The sequence below is a fragment of the Equus asinus genome, chromosome 5 (genome assembly GCF_041296235.1).
Source record: "Equus asinus isolate D_3611 breed Donkey chromosome 5, EquAss-T2T_v2, whole genome shotgun sequence".
Taxonomy (NCBI): domain Eukaryota; kingdom Metazoa; phylum Chordata; class Mammalia; order Perissodactyla; family Equidae; genus Equus; species Equus asinus.
Window position 1 is genome coordinate 30,578,936 of NC_091794.1, and position 20,926 is coordinate 30,599,861.

At 42.5% G+C, this 20,926-nt stretch overlaps 1 protein-coding gene and 1 long non-coding RNA gene across 7 annotated transcripts in view; one reads left to right on the forward strand and one right to left on the reverse strand.

The window, feature by feature from the left end:
• The window catches only part of FGF12 (fibroblast growth factor 12), a 502,076-nt gene that overhangs the window by 253,158 nt on the left and 227,992 nt on the right, over positions 1 to 20,926 (forward strand). The window contains exon 1 of one of the 5 annotated variants that reach the window (XM_014843390.3): positions 12,429 to 14,541. The exons of 2 other annotated variants lie outside the window; for them this stretch is intronic. In XM_014843390.3, the coding sequence (XP_014698876.1) occupies positions 14,343 to 14,541 (199 nt within the window). In that variant the 5' untranslated portion in view covers positions 12,429 to 14,342. Of the gene's footprint in view, positions 1 to 12,428; positions 14,542 to 20,471; positions 20,699 to 20,926 lie in introns of those variants that run through there. 2 more of the 5 variants (XM_070509199.1, XM_070509198.1) reach the window with 2 other exon arrangements.
• On the reverse strand, positions 1,304 to 14,465 carry LOC123286031 (uncharacterized). Of its 2 annotated transcripts, none has more exons than XR_011503240.1 (3): positions 14,178 to 14,465; positions 13,694 to 13,791; positions 1,304 to 2,045 (listed from the first exon to the last, which is right to left on the reverse strand). It is a non-coding gene; the product is annotated as an uncharacterized lncRNA (long non-coding RNA). The 2 variants fall into 2 exon arrangements; XR_011503239.1 differs by lacking the exon at positions 14,178 to 14,465 and adding an exon at positions 9,612 to 9,692 and having other exon boundaries at positions 13,587 to 13,721.

Sequence of the window (20,926 nt, forward strand, 5' to 3'; positions counted from 1 at the left end):
AATAAGGACGGATGGAGACAGGAAGATTTGTTCAATGGGTCAGAGGAAACTGTCAGACCTAGAAAGGGTCAGACCCAATGCGGTAGAGCAGAGAGGACATCTCTTCGGAAGTCAACAGATTTAAGTCCTAGTTTTATCACTTATTAGCTTTGATCCTGCCTAATTGAATTTACTCCTCTTTCAATGCTTTATTCTGTAATAGTGTAATAATAATATCTATGATGCTTATATTAAATGCTTGAAAACACTTAAATCATAAGATGTGATATGACCTTTTCTCAATCTAATCTCCCAGTTCATGCACATCCTCAGCTATTTACAAGAAGAAAGCATGGGCCTGCTCCCAACCTCTCTTAGTGGACAGCATCCTTCATATCAGGTTTTCCCACCCTGCCCAGCTGTGTCTTTTCTTTTCATATAGGACAATAGAGAAGAGCTATAACAACCATTGCCATCACTAGCACACCACCACTTCCTTCTCCCTCACTACCACCAGAACCACATAACTGGGAGGCGACTGATCTGTTAGTAAGAGGCTGGATCCAGACTTCCTGTGTTCAAATCCTGGTCATTCCATTGACTAGCTGGATAATCTTAGCCAAGTTGCTTAACTTTTTTGTTCCTCCATTTCCTCACTGATAATAATAATACCGGCTTCGTAGAGTTGTTCCGAGAATTAAATAATTGATACATATAAAGTGCTTAGACCAGTTCCTGGTAAAAATTAGCACTCAAAAATTTGCTTTAATTATTATTGCCTTTATCCAGAGTTGTAAAGGAGTGCTTTGTGCTGAAAGATAACCAGTTGAGTTTAGTTCCTCTGGGGACTGAAGGCATCTAGCCATGGGCCAGGGGATGAAGAATACCCAATCACTACTTTTATTTTAGTTAACTACCCTGAAGTTACTTTGGAAGATAAAAGGAGTATCCTAGTTTGTTTTATATTAAGTAATATGATGTGGTGAACATTATAGTTAGAGTCATAGAATTTTAGAGAGGGAAGAGACCATAGCAATCACCCAGTGAATCTCATTTTAAGATGAGAACAGGAGACCTAGGGAGAAGGAATAATTTGTCCCATTTACTCCATACTGAGTAAATAGCATAAGAGTGAGATTTCGACTCAGGCTAGGAGTAGGCCTATTAGAACTTATTGTTTCTGTTGACTCTCCTCACTGCAGAATTCTCTCTTTCTTTTCTCTCAATTGTTACAAAACTGCTTATTAACAGTCATCTAAGATTTGCTGATCTGTATGGATATTGTTGACAGGAAAAAAGGAAAAACAACCTCTGAAGTCCAACTAAGATGATAACAGCTTTATTTTGTTTTGTGCCGTCTTCACGGTTAACAGACCACTTCATCATTTCTTATTCCTCCCCCACTACCATTCAACAGAGACAGAGGGACCCAGTTTGAACAAAGATTGGGAGAAATCAGCAGCTTCAGAGAGTATCGTTGGGATTAGTCATTTATTCTCATGACAGTCTTTCCTACAGCTACGAATGTCCTTTCTTTTGCAAGTAAGTGGTCACATTGAAAATATTTGGGCACTTTAGATTATATACTCTTTTTTTCTTGCTGTTTAGAATCCTTAAAACTGAATGTCACTCTTGGTTCCAGGACCTTTCCAAAAGTAACTTTCCATTCAAAGACTTAAAACATAAAGATTATCAGTTATTCTTTTAAAAATTTCTCATTTTACAGATGAGTAAACTAATACACAGAAGTTAAATGACCTTTCTATGGTCACACAACTTTCTTCTCAAAAATGCTTCCTAGTGGACACATACTTACTCTCTAATTTTAAAGACAATACCGTGTAGATATTAAGTTAAAAATCGTCGACCAGGAGATGGGAAGGTTGCCTTTCCAACTTCCTGACTTCATGAATGTGACAACTGTTGATCCGCCATCAAATAGCTCCCCATCTTCCTCATTGTTCTTTGGATCAGTTAGTTGAGTAATCACTTTGTAAGAATTTTTCTCAGTTTGAAGTAAGTTTTCTCAAATGAGTTTTTCAGAGTTGTGATTCTCATTTTTATTCCTAAAAAAAGAAATCAAAGATATTATGTTAAAAGCTGAGAAGGTGTACATAGGTTTCAATATTTCCTACTTATTACCATAAACGGAGTCTCCAGATTTCTCTATGATTACTGGTAGCAGAAATGGTAGATCTTGTGGCAGACAACTGCAGCTTCAGGCCAAAGTAAGTATTTGCTCTTCACACTCTCCATTGTGAGCCTAATGGTCTACCTGGAGAAGACCTTCTGAGCAGAGAACCATCATAGAGCTCCTAATACTATTCTTTGCCCTCCTAATCATTTTCCTTTGGGTCTCTTTACCATTAATCTCATTAGCTTTTGGTTACTTTAAAGTCTCTTATCTCAATGTGGGATTTTTTTCCTGCACAGAAATTGGAAGGGTCAATGGCCACTCTCCACAAGATCCACTGTGGTTTTGACTCTCAACCTAGGGGCTGTTTATACTGGCCTTTCCTGGGGAGCTTTCCTCACTTACATTTTAATAGGCTCATTTGTTTTCTGTTCCTTGTCTAGAATGCCACAACTCAGAGGAATATTATCATTTAACCTTTCAACTGTGCATTAAGAAGCAACCTCTTTAATCAGCTATGCCAGCAAAGCTCATTAATACTATATGAAAGAAGTATTAGCCCTGTGCTTTCTTCACAGGGTTATCTTGACATGCTTCCTTTGACTCTTTCCTTGAATCTTGCTCCATTCTACTGTCATTTTTTTCCTGCTAGCAATCAGTTTCACCATTCATTCATCCTTACAGTTTTTACTTTCTAAAAAAAATAAATAAAATAAAAGTTTCCCAAGAATTGCCGTGGATGCAGCCGAACGTGATTTTGACTCATTCTCCACCCCAGCAATGCTAACTGCAACCATTTTATAGAGTGTCCATCTCAGCTCTTGGAACCCTCCTCCTGTGGCCTTGCTACTAATTTTGACTTGAATGTCTCTGATGATGGGAAACTCACTTCCCCATTTTGTGAAGCAGGCTATTTCATGGTCAGTCCTCACTTCCTTTCATATAACTGCTTAACTGAATCCAAATTTGTCTCTAGATGCACAGGATGCTTCTTTATTTTTTCAATAAGAACTTTTCAGATGCTTGAAAATAGACATCACTCTCCTCAATTTTTCTTTCCCTAGCTCTCGTTATTAAAGTAGTACTTCAAATGAGGCCATGATCACTGGGGAGCAAATAGCATGGGTGCCTCTGACTTAGATTCTGAGTGGCCTTAATTCATGGATTAGCTTAACTTTTTAACACTTCAAGAATATGAATGATCCCCTTATAAATTCATATTGTGGGTTCAGCACCAAAAAACAGTCATGAAGAGAGCTTTGGATCTGGAGTCAGGTAAACTATGTGAACTTTTGACCAGACCTGTACTTCAGACAATTAATGCATCTCTCTGACCTCCAGTTTTCTCATGGTACATGTGGATAACAATGTTGGCCTTACGGGGTTATGGTGAGGATTAAGTAAAATAACCTGCAAAGAGCCCAGTACTGTACCTGGTACATTGCAGGTGGCTAATAAATCTTATATTCCCTTTCCTTTCCTCTCCTATCCCTCCTTCTCCTCAAATACTTTTAACCTATAGGTGGTCTAGTGGTTAAGATTCCGTACTTTCACTGCCGTGGCCCAGGTTCATTTTGAGTCAGGGAACCACACAGCCTGTCTGTCAGCTGTCATATTGTGGCAGCTGTGTGCTATTGTGATGCTGAAAGCTATGCCACTGGTATTTCAAATACCAGCAGGGTCACCCATGGTGGACAGGTTTCAGCGGAACTTCCAGACTAAGATAGACCAGGAAGAAAGGCGTAGCCACTCACTTCTGAACGATTTGGCAACGAAAACCCTATGAATAGCTGCGAAGTATTGTCTGATAGAGCACCGAAGGTGAGAGGATGGCACAAAAAGACTGGGCAGGGTTCCGCTCTGCCGTACACAAGGTCACTAGGAGTCAGAGTTGACTTGAGGGTACTAGCAACAACAAATACCTTGAATACAGAATTTTCAGTTGTCCGTTTTGCATGATTTGAACCAAAAGGCCTAAGATGTGCCTGAAATAAAAATTGGGGCTAATTTAAGACTTCACTGAAGGCCAGTGCGTAACAGAGGAAATTACAACATGGAGAGTAATCTGCAACTGACATCTAGACAGCTTGATAAAGTTCACTCTCTGGAGTCCACAGCTCCAGGCCAGTATCTTAGCAGCCCCTGTGAGATTGTTTTTCTGTATAGTTTCTGGCCTGATTCTGTTTGGTAAGGGATTTCTTCCTCTGACAGTCAGAACAACCTTAAGCATGGATGGATTACTCAAAATGCAGGTACAAGAGAGAAAGGCATACGTTCTTCCTTGACTTTTAAATGCACCTAACCAGGCCCAGGTCTCTTTTTTATCTGATGCCTGAAACTATGACTTTCTACTCACTTTAGGGGATCACCCTTCGCCTAGGATTTTATCAGGACAGCATCATCAAAAAATGGGAGTTCAACATCTGTGCTAGATGTACAAAGAGGATAAGGGAAGCACATTCCCAGATTAAGACCATGTGCTTTCCACCATATTTATCAGACATTTGTTTCTTTTTTATTATAGTCACTGCTTAAATGATGCTATCAGAGACTAAAGGTGATACCACTATTAATAAAAGCACGCCTAAGGTTTTGCTTAAGGTGAAATTTGAGATTGTTCTTACTCATCCTGAGCATTTATTACTTTCCAGACAAAATTAAATCAACAGATGTTTACATAGTATCTACTATAGTCGAAGTACCATGCTAGATCCTTACCGGTACAAAAATGTAACTCACCATTCTCACTCCCAAATCCCATTTCTAATCTTATACACAGATCATATTTATATTTTTTTATCATTAAATCCACTTATTTTAGCATAAAGTCAACATTCTTTCCCTGAATTTTGTCCTCAGCAAATAATAAATGCTTCTGGTTACTTATCTTTTACAGGCCAGCTATGGCTATTTCCTTGTCTTGTTCTTTTTAGACATGAGTGGAAGAACTCTCAAAATGATGAGAAAGAAAACTGCCTCTTCTCCATTGCTGTGCTCCTAGTATACTCAATCAACCAGAGACAATTTTCTAGCTTACTTTTAAAGACGTCTTTTCATTCATTTTCTAGCTGATTACAATATGCATACATGATCTAGAATGGGCTGATGACCTCATGAGATCCCTCTTGCTAACAATACAAGTTGAAATATTAATATCCCATCCAAAACATTGCAAAAATATTATTGCTCCTTCTTGCTCCAAATACTGTTTAAAGAAATATCTTTATACAATCATCTTATCCCTTTCTGGATATGTGAGCACCAAAATGCATATTTATCTCTATCTATCTATCTGACTATCTATCTGTCTATCTATCTATCTAGCTAGCTAGCTATCTATTTATTCTGGCTTAGATTTCATAAACACACAGCCATCTACACCAATGTCCCCTTGATTTTCTGTTGCATATACTGGGTTAGTGGGCAAAGGGACTATAGTTTTATGTGCAAATGATTGTCAAGTGAATAGCTGAGAACTTTACTAAGTGCTTTCATAGACTACCTTGGAATTCTTAAACATTTTCTTGTTTGCCTCCCAGTATTATGAAAGGAAGCTCACCAAATACGTTTTATTTTTTGTTTTGAGCTGTTTTGCTTAGCTTAACAATGTGAATTTAGAGATTTTTTAGATGAAAGATGCTATATTTCACCCATCCATCCATCCATCTACTCATCTGCCCATCCATTTATTCATTCATTTATTCATTCACTCATTCATACTTTTCCTTGTTTCACAAACCAGTGCTATCTTTTCAATATATTATTTTAACTAATCTAGATCCTATATAGTAGTCATTTTGCAGGCAAATAAACTTAGGCTCAGACAGACTAAGTAACTTTATGAAAGGACAAATTGTTGACTTTAAATTGCATACTGTTTCTACTTGGCATTTTAGTTTTAGAGAATTCTAAAAAGTTAGGACTAGAAATGACCTTACTGGTCACCTTGTCCGAACTCCCATTTGATCCCTTGACAGTTTTCCCTAATCAGTGTTTATATTTCAGTTATTTTCAATAAAATCTTATTCAATATCAAATACCTACAAGCACGGGATCAGTGGGGCCTTTGACTAATTGTTATTTTCACAGCGCCCAGTGCTATGTGCATGCAGAGGACAAAAATGAATTTATTATAATTTTAATAATATAGTTTGAGTATCAGTCATGTACTGGGTGCTGCAAGAGACTGCTATGTCAACAAGATCCATTCCCTGAAAATTTGGAATCTAAAATTAGAAATGAGAGCAACTAGGCCTGGTCCTTGAAGAAAGCAGCTCAGTAAAGATGGGTGACAGCATGAATATTAGGATCATCAAACCATTTTAAGGCCATTTTGATCATATTCTGAGGATTTAAAAATTGACTACTCATTTTATCTGATGTCTATGGTCTCTCTTTTTCCTTATTGGTTATATTCTTTTTCTTCTGTGAATGTGAATGTGTGTGTGTGAGAGAGAGAGAGAGAGAAAGAGAGAGAGAAAGATCAGAACTGAAACTATAGGCCTAAATATGGGGTTGGGCTTGGTCAGAGTAGAACTTCAGGTACCATGTACACCTTTCATGCTGTCAAATTTTAATGGATTGAATTTCGGCAGATAATTTTAGAGGGTATTGATAAAGCAAAATGATCAACTTGTAAATATGGACGCTACCCTTGAGTTAGCTGAGTTTGTTTCTTGATATAAGGATAGATGTTCCATTTTTGACTTAAAAAGATAGATGGAAGGATTAATTAATTTATTAACAAATTCATTCAAGTATTTATTGAGCATCTACTATATACTAAACGCTATTTTAGACACTGGAGATGGGAAAGTAAAATAGACAATCTCCCTGTCCTTACAGGTTTTACATTGTAACGGGGATCTTCTAGCTACATTTCTCTTCTAGAAGGAAGGGGTATCACTGTGTCAGTGACAGTGGAAATTAGAGAGGGCTAAAATGATGGGGAATCAGTTCAGGCAGGTTTCTAACATCCTTAATCCAGCTGGGAAGGAAAATATGTAAGTGCCAACCATGTGGTTCAAGCCAAACGAATGTACATTTTTGAGGAATGGAAATGGAAGAAACGTAAATTTATCTTCTTATAAATTTCTCTAATTCTTGTTTTGATTGTTTCCCTATGAAGCTCAACTTGAATTACTAAACTAAGGAGGAGAGTGTTTGGAGGCCACACTCTCAGAACCAAAGGGTACTCTCTCATGGCTAAGAGTGGGAAAACCACCACCTCAGCTCCCTAGGCCAGAGAGAGGTAAAAGCTGCAGAGGGAGAAGATTTGAGACACTTACATCCCCCTCCCTTCCAACATCAAATGATCTCTTCAAGGTCATTTACAAGAGGTGAAACCCTGCGAGGGGGGCACTAGAGGTTAGTGACTGAAAGGACATTTAACATTCCATCTTTGCTCTATGTGACCTTAGTTAGGACATGAGAGACATAGAGGTCAGAAGGTCTGGATTAAACTCATAAATCTTCCTTCATCTGTTGTATGACCTTGGCAGATTACATCACTTCTGGAGTCTCACTTTGTAAAACTGGGTTATTATTATCTCCTTAACTTTCCTCACAAGATTGTTGAGAGTCTCAGTGAGATAATATATGGGAAGATGATTCCTAAACAGTAAAAGCCTATATAAATGCAAATGATAATTACATTCTTATTTATTAATTTTGTTACATGGTTATAATTATTTATGGTGTCATGTTTTTATTGCCATACAGTGTAACACAGAGGATAAAAGAGGAGCTCTGGAAATAAATTACATGGATTACATTTGAACTCTGCTAATTCCTAACTGGGTGACCTTGATTAAGCACCTTAACCCCTCTGTGTCCCAGTTTCTTCATTTGTTAAAATGAGGATAACGACAGAGCTTACCTCATAGAGTTGTTATAAAGATTCAGTGCGTCAATAATTGCAGTGCACTTAGAGCTGCGCAGGCTCACATTAGTTATATCAAAATTTCTTGTCAAAATAGACATTCTCCAAAACATTGATAATTTCTCTACTTGGGCAATAAAGATACCACCCTTAATCTGTGTCATAAAGAAGAATTAAATCTATTGTCTTTCCTATTTTGAAAGATAACCAAAACCAGACAAACATATAACACACAGTAATTCAGTTGTTGAACTCTTGAATAAAGCACCATAAATGAATTTGCTGTACAAAGGAATTCACAAATTATTAGAAAGTAATTGTTTATATTGCTTTTGCCAACCTATGTTAACTGACAACCTGGCAGAGAAAAGTAAATGGAAGTCCAGCTACTGTATGGGACAGAATTCACAGAGAAGAGGTCTTCTGCTTGTCAATCTGGCTGTGTCAGAGCCCACTGAGCTCATAGTCACCAAGCTTTGAGTCAGGGGCCTGATCTCAGAGCAGGATGATGTATGAGCAGAGCTGGGCTCCTTTGTGTTCCCAACAGACCAGGACATTGACAATATTCCACTAATGAAAATTTTGTTTGCCATTACAATGTCAAGGTTAATCATTCATTTCAAGTAGACTTCCAGCCTTCGTTAAATACATTATGTCCAGGAGTGAATGATGATGTGTATGAATCACAAGGTAAGTTTTCCTGTTTGGGAACGTCTGAATTTTAGAGTAGGGACTTGATTTAAATGGATATTTTAATGACGGCATGCTCAGTCTAACACTTTACGTTATTATCACATCTTTGAGCTCTGCAGCAGCCCAGTTGGATCAGTACTGCTAGTGTCATTACCATTGATCTATTTTGCAGATGTGGTTTAGCGATTGAATAACTTGTCCAGTAGCATACAGCTAGTGGGTGATTAAGACAAAAGCCCAATTAGAACATGATGTTACGAACTGTAAGCTTGTTGAGGGCAGGGAGAATATAGAGGTGTGTAGAGTTCCCCTTGGTAACGGAAACAGAGCCTCGGATGCAATCTGTGCTCAGTTCAAGGTGTCAGGTGAATGGCTGCAATAGTCCTAATAGTTTGATTTGGGAGTTGGAAGACTTGGCCTATGAATAAGGGAAAGACTATTCAACGTTCTGTGTTTTTTTCCTTTTGAAATATGAAGATGATTAAGACTGTGCATGTTTTATTTGTTTGACTGGAGGTCAGAAGTATAAATATAACTATGTATTTATCTTTTCAGTGTGTATCTGACAACTTTCTCCAAAGTAATTAAAACTGCTTCCACCCATGATGTCTTCAGAATTACAAAGGGAAATTCTCAAGTTGTTCAAAGAAAGATAGCTAAAAATCAAGATGTTGTTATCCATGAGATAGCGCCATTTAAAATAACCTGATTGCTTTACCTAAATCATCAGAAGGTTGATTTAATCTCATTCCTGACCCCAAAATGCAAAGATCCCGGAAGTGTCCTAGTAACTGCGGAGGAAGATTTAGGAGATTTAGTGGTGAGGTAGGAAGGTTATGAACTTCTGAAAATCAAAAAATTAACTTAAGTATTGCTTCTGATCTCAACAGCTGTGTGAGACTTCGCACGTTTTCCTATACTTACCTCTTCTCATTGGAGAAATGGAGTCAATGATGCTGATGATGACTTACAGGGATAAACAGCTAAAAAGCACTCTGACAATAGCTGCAGGATTGCAAAGGAAAAAATAAGGTCTTTGTTGTCTAATTAAATCAAAAACATCCCATTCTTTTAATAGAGATCTAAAGACAGGTATAATGTTGCTGTCGGAAAGCTGACATTTATTGTTTTCGTTTTGTTCCTCAAATGCTTAACTTGATGCTGTCATGTCAAGACAGAGGGGAGTACTTCAAACAGCATTTGCTATCTTCTTTTTTTCTCTTCTCCGTCACCTTCTTCTAGCCTATGGTGCTACATTTGTTAGTTACCTTCTGCATCAAAATACCATCAGCCGTGGCCGAGTGGTTAAGTTCATGCACTCCACTTCGGCGGCCTAGGGTTTCGCAGCTTTGGATCCTGGGTGCAGACATGGCACCGCTCACAAGCCATGGTGAGGCAGCATTCCACATAGCACAACCAGAAGGACCCACAACTAGAATATACAGCTATGTACTGGAGGGCTTTGGGGAGAAGAAGAAGAAGAAAAAAAAGATTGGCAACAGATGTTAGCTCAGGTGCCAATCTTTAAAAAGAAAAACCTTCATTTCTCATGAACCCACAGAAAAAAATCAACACACTCAAAGATTAAAGAACACACCTTCTCTTTCCAGGCCTTTTTTTGGGCAGAAGACTGCAATTTCAGAGAAATGTGCTACATTTTGAGAGTCTTGGGTTTATTTCTCCCTTCTAGTATTATCTACACTTTATATATATATGAAACTTTCAAACTTTGACAACTGAAAGACTTGGTAAAAACTCAAATTCCTGGGATGTACTCATTGAGATTTCTGCTTCACGTTCTGAGAAACCATCAGGAATCTGCATTTTCAAAAAGCATCTTAGAAGAATATCATGCATTTTCTTAAAAAAAAACAAAACAACACTGTCATCATCTCTTTTACTCATTTGGCATTTTCCAGTTTTCCAAATGCTTGCACATACATATTCAGTTCTGTGAGGTAGATGGGAATGATTATGCCCATTTTGAGGATAAGAGGCTCAAATTTAGCAGTGATTTCCTCAGGGCCTCACTGTACACCCTCCCTCTTGCCCATTTCTCTGAATTCCTTGCCTTAGCTGAACTTTTTCTTTCTGAGTGTTGAACTGCAAAAGGCAAGGAGCCCTCAAAGCCAGCTAGTACTATCTGTGCCTACCTTGCTCCAGAACGAGACAAGTCTTCTGGTAGCCAAGGAAGGAAAATAGCTGTATCTGTGGAATGTGAACATTTCCCTAATTGATAGTGTTACCAATTGATCTGAAGTAATTCCTCTTTTCCCATCCAGATGCACTTTTGAAAATGTATTTGGCTGGCTTCACTTTTGAAGAAGAAGAGTGTGTGTGTGTGTGTGTGTGTGTGTGTGTGTGTATCTTTTTCACCTGTCTTGTTCTGTATTCTTAGAAACCCAAGTTCACTGTCCTTATTCAGCTACACTGAACTGCTGCAGGAGATATGTGCTCTCCCCTCTCAGGGCACCGGGCCTATTTAATCCTCCTCCCATCTGTCTGCCCCAGAAGCCCCTGTCTGCCTGTGTTATGCCCAGGGCCACCATGAAAGGTCCAGGCCCCCCAACACAATTGGGTTGTTTGACACAGTGCCTGCTCTAAACAACCTCACAGGCCTCCATCCTGCCCATTGCCCAAGTGATTTTCTGCTAGGCCCACAGGTTTGTGCCCACATCTAGAGAATTCCTGGGGCTGCTCCAGGTCCCACATCTATTTTCAGTCGCTTCCAGGGCCTGCATGTTCCTTGACCTTTATTAGGCTCTTTCCAACATGCACCTGTCTCTGCTTGGAAATCGTGCATTTAATCTTTTGGCACTGCCCTTGATGCTTAGCCAGGTGTCTGTGACGGGGAGGGATTAGGGATATTTGCAGACAAGTTGAAGACAGACAGTGAGTATAACTAATAGCCACTTCAGACCTTAACATGAATGGAAGGTGATCACTCCTTTGAGATTTCCAAAATCTTTCATGCTGCATTTTAACTTGGGTGACATTATCTCCTCTGCTGAGTTCTCTGTAAAATCCAGCTGTCATCACCAGCACTCCTGGAGACCTGACTGCACTCCAGAGCTGGTTGTTGACTGCCCTTGCCCACAGTCACCCTCCTACCCCACCTCCATCCTTCTCTCTGTGCGAGGTACTCACTTGGTCCCTCATGTTGGCCTGCTTTGCAGCTTTCTGGATAGAACCAAGAAATCTGGGTTCCAAGGATGCAGAAACACTTTTTCCTGTTCCAAAATGAGCTGAAGGTGGGGGGCAACATGAGGGCCCAAGAGGTCATTGTTACTTTCTCCGGTGTCCACTGCCTTCCTTCCTAAACAGAGAATTCCAAGTGCTCCAGCTTATTGGAGACAGGGTGGACCGCGTTCTCGCAGCTCCCCCACCGCTAACCCTTTCTTTGTGCCCCGCCTTCTCTGTGCACCCAGGGTCCTTTAACCGCCCGGCCGGTGGTTTTCTCTTGGGGGAGGGACAGGACAGAACGGACCCGAGCTGCAGTTCCTTTGCTCTGCCTCTGAGAATTTCTCATCCAAACCTCAATCACGTAGGATTGCGTAGAGAGGAGAAAAGGGGAGAGACAGAAGACAGAGAAGGGGGAGAGGGGTGACAGGAGGGAGGCAGGAGAAGAGTCTGGGAACAGAGGGCGTGAGGGAGGGGAGGAGGACCCGCGCGCGCTGCGCCGCTCTGCGCTCCGGGAGCCCGGCCCCCAGCCTGGCCCCACCTGGGCGCTCTCGAGCTCTCGGCGGGGTGGGCGAGCAGTGCAGGAGGCACTCCGCGGCCGCCGGCTCTTCATCCCACCCGCCGTCTGGGTGGCGGTCTTCCCTGCCTGGAGTTTCCTGCGGAGCTAGCGCTCCAGCCGAGCGAGGCGGCCAGGCGGCGGCAGCTCGGCGCGCCCAGAGCCTCAGCTTATGAATGGGACTCTGCCCTGAGCGCCCCTTCCGGGGCGGCTGGGGGCGCCCCGCCAGCCCGCGGCTCTGAGTGGCCACCCGCGCAGCAAGTTGGGCGAGTTGGCTGCAACCCGCACCTGCTTCCTGGCCCCGGCCCCAGGGTCTGCGTCCGGCCCCGGGGGCCCCGGTTGCGCGCTCGGCTGCCTCCTGCCGTCGCCCCCGGCGGCCTCGGGACCCCGCCTGCGCCCCCGGCGCCAGACCATGGTGGGCAGCTCCGGCCAGGAGCCGCAGCCGCCTCTAGCCCACGTCGCCCGCAGCCAGCCCCCGCCCCACCTGAGCCGACGCGCGGGGGTTCGCAGCGCGCGGGTCACTTCCTTCCTCGGCCGGGATGGGCGGCGCGGGACCGAGTAATCGGCCTCGCGTCCGGCCGGTAATCCCCATCTGATCTGCTGCCTGTGAGCTGCCGACTGCCGGGCCGCGCGAGCTTGGGGGCCCGGGCAGCGCGGCGATGACCTGATCCCGAGCCTTTCAGGGCGCCCCCTCCTTCCCTCCTTTCCTCGCTCCGTCTGAGCTTGTGCGGAGACCGGCTCGGTGCGGCGGCCCGGGCGGACCATGGCGGGGAGCTCCAGTTAAAGGCGTGTGGGCGCCGAGCTGGAGAGGACACCTTCGGCATCGCTGCCTTTTGAGGGGGCTTATTTAAACTACTGAGTCATTCCAGATTTAGGATTCCCTAAATAATCACCAACTGTGCCGTCTTGTGCCAGAAAGCAAGCGGAAAGAGAAAGAGCGCCCGCTCTTGGGACCCCACGTATCCCCGGCGCTCGCCTCTCGCGGGTTTCTCCCGGCGGGGTGCTTGGTCCTCGAGGATCTCCCTCCCTCCCTCCCTCCTTCCTTCCCCGTCCCTCCTTCCCTCCCCCCTCCCTCGCCTCCCGCTCTCTTTGCAGCGCTGCCGGCCGGCGGGGAGTCGCGCGCACCGCAGCTGGAAACAGCTGCCCCCGCCCCGCTCCCCTACCCCGACTCCGGCTAACCGCTCCCACTTCGCGCCTCTCGGAATTCCAGAACTCGGGCGGCCAGCCCCTGGAGAACCGCAGCCGGTGCGATGCATTCCGTAGACCTTACCCAGCCGGGACGAACCTCCTAATCTCCAGAACTGCGGGCCGCAGGGAGTTAAATTGCTGCCTTCCTCTCCTTCTCTCTTGCGGTTGGTGGCTTGTTTTCTAAAGGAACGTTTTATTCACTTTTTAGTATTTTCTACCGGGGTCACGCTACCCGCCTCGGTCCAGACTCTGCTTTGTAAACGGGTTTTATATGTATATATGTGTAGATATACTTTGGACACCTTACAACGCTTGCGCCTCTCCAACAGGGGCACGGCTTGTTGTTTTGGAAAGCCTTCTTCCCCTTCCACTTGGTACTCCGATCGCAGTGTGACCAAACTCCCCACTGCCCCTTGGACGCGGATCGCCTCGGGGTGCAAGTTTGGGGTGCAAGAGTCTAGTTAACAGGAAGGCCTGGGACCGCCCCGCCCCCGCCGCCAGCGGTTGGGGAAGTTTACATCTGGATTTTCACACATTTTGTCGCCACTGCCCAGACTCTGACTAACCTTGTGGGCGCCAGGCTTTCGGTACTGCAGCCTCCTCAAATATTAGCACTGCCTCCCCGCGTCTGCCCTGTCCCTCCCGGCCGCCGAGGTCCTGCCCTCGCCCCGGCGGAGTGCGATCCCGAGGGCGCAGTGGAACCCGGGGCCTGGGGCCCACGCTGAGCAGCTATGGCTGCGGCGATAGCCAGCTCCTTGATCCGGCAGAAGCGACAGGCGAGGGAGTCCAACAGCGACCGGGTGTCGGCCTCCAAGCGCCGCTCCAGCCCCAGCAAAGACGGGCGCTCCCTGTGCGAGAGGCACGTCCTCGGGGTATTCAGCAAAGTGCGCTTCTGCAGCGGCCGCAAGAGGCCAGTGAGGCGGAGACCAGGTCAGTAGAAGCCCAGATGGTGGGCTCCCCAGAGGCTGATACCCTCCTCCCCTTCCGCAAAGCACCTGGGGGCACTGATGGATGGGAACCAGGATCCCTCTCTTCCATTCTGGCACCCCTTTTCCCTTAATTTCCAGACATCTCTCTCTCTCTCTCAGTTACCCTCTGTCAGTTAATAGCTTCTTGTCCCATATTCAGAAAAACACTTTATACCTTGATGAATCCATGGTTTGACTAGGATGAGAGGTACATGATAGATGTTCCTGGTCCCACATAGCCTGTATAGTCCTTGAGGGCAGTGACCACCTCATTCTCTCTCTCTTTTTCATCCATCCATCTATCCATCCATCCATCCATCCATCCATCCATCCATCCACCTATCCATCCAACCATCCAATGCTTATACTGCCTACTAAGGACCTAAATATAAGCCTTCCTCCCTGTATCTCTCATAAAATTTAGCATAGTTCTTGACACATAGTAGACACCAGATGAACTTAAACATATTCTTTTTTTCTAACTCTTCCTCCAACAACACATGATCTTGCATCTTTCAGACATTCTAATTTCTCACCTCCCTATTTTCCTACCTGTCCTTTCACACACACCTTCTTTTCCTATTCTCTTCTTTCAACCACTCTCATGGTTTCCTAGAGCTCTTCTCATTAACTTTTCTGTCCTATTATTCCTATCGTTTGCACACTCACACTTACTTTTGGGATGTTAAGGGTGCAACATAGTATCTGCAATTTGGCCTCAGAAAGTGTAAAGAAAACTTCAGATTGATCAGAGATTTTCTTGGCATGGTCTTTCTGCAGCTGATTCTCTTCTTTGGCCCCAAACTCAAATGGTTGGTCTTTCATGTGTCTCTATTTACAAAAGGAAATTGGATACCTTGAGTTTCAGAGTGATTAATTCCCAGCTCAGGCCAAGCCAGCTTGAGAGAATGAAAGAAGCATTGCCTAGGTCTGTGTTGCCACCAGCCTTTATTGATCCTCTGGGTGTGGTCCACAGAATTATGTGCAATCTGTAGATATTCTGTGCTTACTGTGGATGACTGAAAGGAAATACTATCTAGAAAGAAAGCTTGCTCTGTGATCAGTTGGCTGGTTTAGGTTAGCTCCTAGCAACTCTGTAATGTTCTCCTAGGTTCCAGGAGTGGGGCATATGGGCTGGTGTCATTGGCTTAAGGAAACCGTTTGGAAAGTCTGGATGAGCGGAGCCAAAATTAGTGTAGAAATTTGGGTTTAAGTCTTGCAAAGAAGTCATCTCATCTCATCTGTCTATTGGGTTTTCCAGACATTATTCACTCCATAATGGGCTCATTTTATTATTCTGTGATGTTGATAAAATAGTAAATTTCAGGAGTAAACAAAAATGACTATGATTCCCAAGGCAGGAGCTACGAAAGTCTCTGTTATTTTACATCCAATTAATATAGTCTGTTTATTTCATAAAGTGAAGATTTATGCAAAAACTAGAATTATCTCTGGGTAGTAAATGATTCATATTAGGGGAAATAAAATCCCTTGTATTGCTGTGCTGGGGTCCTTTGGGGGCCATCTTCTCTTAGGGTTTATGTGGTCTGCAAGGAACTTCAAGGCTCTGAATTCAGTGTGACACTTCTGTCTCAATCTCTGAAGTATATTCTTGCACCCTAGTTGGGATAATTATATGATGTCTGTGAACAGATCTTACTCAGCCTTCTCAGTTAAAAACAAGGTAATAAAAATGATAAGTGGATTATATTTGTGAATGGATAAGGTAAACTCAGCTGATCTTTGTCGAACTTGATTTGGAGATGAGCAATTTCTTGGCTTAATTTTGCATGGGAAAATCACTTCCTGTGGCCCTTTCTTTAGCATCTCATTGCAAAATAGAGAATTTGAGGAAATTGCTGAGTTTATTGTTTTCTTCAGTGTTCATTTAATCTGCTTCTCTTTTTTTGTCTGCTTAGTGTACATCTTGGCAGACAGAATCCTGACTGGTGACTTCCTTTAGCTAAAGTGTCACAGTAATAATCTGGCAGAGAGATGACGTGACCTGTTAAGATGTGCCTAGTGCGCAGGCAACATGCGTGTGTCTGTACACCATGGACTTCAGTTAGTTTTGAAGCTTAGTGTAGAAAAATGGGAGTGTGGGGCGCAGTAAAGCTTTTTGGGAAGGTGATAGTGTGCTGTTATCGTTACTAACAAAGCCAAATAATTAATCTGTTGATTTGCTGTCAGCAACCATGATTCACATAGCATGGGATGAGCCTATTTATAGAGAGATGGCACCTTCCACATCTCAATCCCAGAGACAATTCTTGAGCTCGATTGGGAAGAAGTTGCTAAACACCAAAAAGAAAAACTAGTTGAGAGAATCTGTTTTATAAGCTCTTGGATGTTATGTTCACTTGATGGGTGAGTTATTCTTGAAATCGCTAGCCCTTCTAAGCCGTGTCCTTGTGAACGACAAACTGAGTTGCAAAGGGTAAAGCAGTGAAATGGAATAACTTGTCCTGATAAAGAATTTCCACTCTGAATTTCTCTCTTTGAGACATACGTTCCACTGACCAGGGTTTCCAGGGGTAGTGAGGCTGAGACAGTGAAGCTAAGCCAAGTGTTGGATGGGAAAGGCTATGGTTGTGTTTCTGATTTCAGGGCTGACACATTGAGTGTCTCCCAATCTTTTGTCTCAGCTCACCAAGTTCTGATGTGTATAATGTTGAAACTTTATAAACACGGTGGGAATACTGAAATTACATGGAAAAAGTATCAGGTTTCAAAATCATGATATTGCAGAATGAAAACGTGAGAAGTGGCAAAGCAAGACCTCACATCACACCGTTCCCGGGACACAGTGCACATTCGATGCTTTGTGAATGCCATCCCTGGAGCCCAGTGTGATGGCTTACCCTTGGACTGTGCAGCACAATCTTTACTTAGATGAGAAATCCGAGAGTCAGAGCAAGTTGGTGGTTTATACAAGGTTGCACAGCTTGCTTGTTGCAAAACTGGGACTAGAACTAGATCCAGCTGATTTTTCTTGCCTGTGCTCTTCACAGCACAACACTGACAAAAGTAGTATGACGAATTGGGTGTCCTCTGTCAAATGGTGGAATTAATTTTGTGGATTATTTATTTTTACCATTAGGGATTGCTATTGCTATTATTCTTATTTTGTAATTAGAACAGGAGGAGGGTAGAGTAGAGGTGGTAACTGGTAGAAGGACGCTTAGGCTGTCAGGCGATTGGAGTTCTAACAGGACCATCCTAGAACTAGCATGCACGATAGAAGCAAATCCAATAGTGAAGCCGTACAGACAGCATAGGGATAGTCAGCCCCTAGGCACTGTGTGGGCTGTATCTCTTTGGAAATGAAACATTGGAGACCTTGAACTGGCAAGTTGACTGAGGTCATTGAACCGTAAAAAAGCCTTTAGAACATTTCTGTCTGTGCACTTTCTAATAAAGAGAGGAACATTCTTCTGGTCATTATTGAGTCATTATTTATGTGTGAAATATCTGTATTAGCCAGGCCTGCTAGTGTGTTTGCTTAAATGTTGACGTCGCTCAATTTGCTGTATCTAAGCTATGAGTACATCCATGTGAATTACGTGCTTTATTCATTTCCAACACTGTTTACTTTTGAGTAGAAACACTGTACAAATGATTGCACTGCAAATTATGTATGTTTTGACTGAGAAGTTACTGCAGGTAATGGAGAGCATTCAGAAGCAAGAGAGGAAGGGTGTTCATAGAATCTTGGAATGTTGGAGCGGCCATGAACCTTGGAGGTCATCAGTATCCGTCCTTCATTTTTCAAACGAGAACCTCTCTGGAAAGTACAGAGTAACCACATGAGCCTAGATCTATGTATTTTAAGTTCTTTTGTGTTTTTATTATTTTTCTATATGGTTTAATTCCTTCCCTCAAACCAGAGCATTAAAAACAGTCAGCAATCAGGAAAAGTTTCTCACCTAAAATCATTAGATATTTCTTGTAACTTAAGTATTTGGCGTTATATGCCCCCCCCCCTTTTTAAAGATAGTGTAATATATTTACACTGAGTGAATAAAATACATCAAAGAAGGGATTATAATTTTACTAAGTTTTGTTGATTTTCGTTGTCTTATTTTTCTGAGTCCTTGTTTCTGCTGTTATGAAAATTGTGGCTATTCAAAATGTTTTAGTATTCTTCCAAACTGTTTTGGTAGATGTATAGTATTTAATAGCACACTCGTTCAACCTTTTACTATCAAATATCCTTTTGCATATACGAAGGAAACATCACAGAAATCAGAAACTTAAAGAAGAAAACTGATAAAAAAGGGAAAATAATACTTCATCATGTGACCTATGGAATATAAATTAGATTTTTATAAATTGAAATAATTTTGGTCAATATATAGATCAAGAGTAGATTCATACGACAGGTGATGTTTTATATTTATAGCAAGTACTTTTATTGTATTTTCTCTTTTAAAAGTATGACTCATGTCTGAACTACAAAATCAGCCTAATTAAATGATATTTGCCTTGATGTGCGTTAAAAAAAACACAAGATTTTCTCTTCAGAACTCACCCTAGGGTTTAAACTGATGTTTTGTGCGTGTGTGTTTTTTTTAATCCTATTTTCTCTACAGCAGTGCATTCTCATCAACAAATTGTGTTTCCATTGTAAGAACATTCTAAAATAGCAGGTGCTGTGATCTCTTGATTTCTTTCATCCCACAGAGATCTCATCAAGCCGTAACTCAGGATTACATCTTCAAAGTTTTAATGAAGTCAATATTCTTGAACAGAATTAGAAAACAATTTGCAGGAAATGAGGCAGTCTGTATTTGGGAAAGCAATAGGATTATTTTGGAAGATCTTTAGAAACTAGAGCTTTGTTTTATAAAATTATATTCAAAAAAAAAAAATACTGGGCTTACCAGTAGAGCACCACATTGCTTTTCTTCTTGGTGAGAGCATATTTATGCATAGATATTATGGCATTGATTTGGTTTGGGAAATTTGTTAATAGTGATTAATTTTTTCTTCTCTCTTCCTTGAGTGCTTTGTCATAATGTATATTTGCTATGACTTTTCCTTCTGGAATTATTATAGATCCTATGAGAACTCACAAAAACAGCCTTATTGGACATAAGGGAGCCAGTTAATACAGTACTACGTTTTGGATTCTATCTAATGGCCTACATGGAACTACAGAGCTTTACTTGTCGTCCAAAGAAAGATGCACCGCATCTAAAGGGGTTTGATTCTGACGCCACCTTCTAAGTATCTTTTTTTTTTCTTAAAGATTGGCACCTGAGCTAACATCCGTTGCCAATCTTCTTTGTTTTTTTTTCTTCTTCTCCCCAGAGCCCCCCCAGTACATAGTTGTATATTCTAGTTGTGACTGCCTCTGGTTCTGCTATGTGAGATGCCACCTCACCATGGCCTGATGAATGGTGTGTAGGTCCGTGCTCAGGATCTGAACCAGCGAAACCCTGGGCCACCAAAGTGGAGCATGTGAACCTAACCACTCAGCCACAGGGCCAGCCCCCTAAGTATCTTTGAGAAGGAGGAGTCTTAGATGCAAAAAGTCTATAAGTTAATCATGCATAATAATAACAGCTAACTTGACTGTGTGACTTTGGGATTTATAGTTTCTTCACAACTTTTGGCCCTGTTATTCTTTATAGCAATCCACTGACATAGGTGACCCTTTCTTTGAAATAAAAAAACTAAGCTTCAAAATGGCTGAGAAACTTGTTCAGATTCACGGAGTCAGGAAGTGGCTAAGCTGTCACATGACTCCCCAGCCCCCACACTGCAGATCCTCTGTGTTTATCTTCCACCATGTTGGGCTAAGAAGGCTGAATCTGAATAACTCAATTTGATATGACCCTGGGAAACTCTTGTGGCGGGGGTGGGGGGGCGGGACGTGATGAAGAGTTCAAGGAAGTGTGGAGTGTGATGACTCGTTTGCTTTGCCCTGTGTGTGATCTAGAGCCTCTCGGGGGATCTCTAGTGAGGAGGAGGGAAGTGGAAAGGCTGGCGGAGGTCTGCCTGGTGGTGCTCTGCGGGCCGGTGCTGAAGGAGCGGTCCTGCAGCTCTGTTGTTATGATGTGCTGGTCCCAGCTCCTGGCTGGGCTCTCCCTCTCTGCGTGCCAGGAGCCTCGGAGGTATCAAGGGGTGCCACTTGGGACTTGTAAGGACCTGCTGGGAGACGTGGGTCCAGAGGGGCTGACTTTCTTGACTGTAAACATAAACAATTGCTTTAGATGTTTTCGAAGGTAAAGAGGTTAGTACCAAGGTCAGGAGAGCCCTATAGAACTAAATAGTCTTTGAATTTGAATTCTGAATATATTTTTTTTGTAAGAACGTTAGGTAAGTTTCTTAATATATTTGAG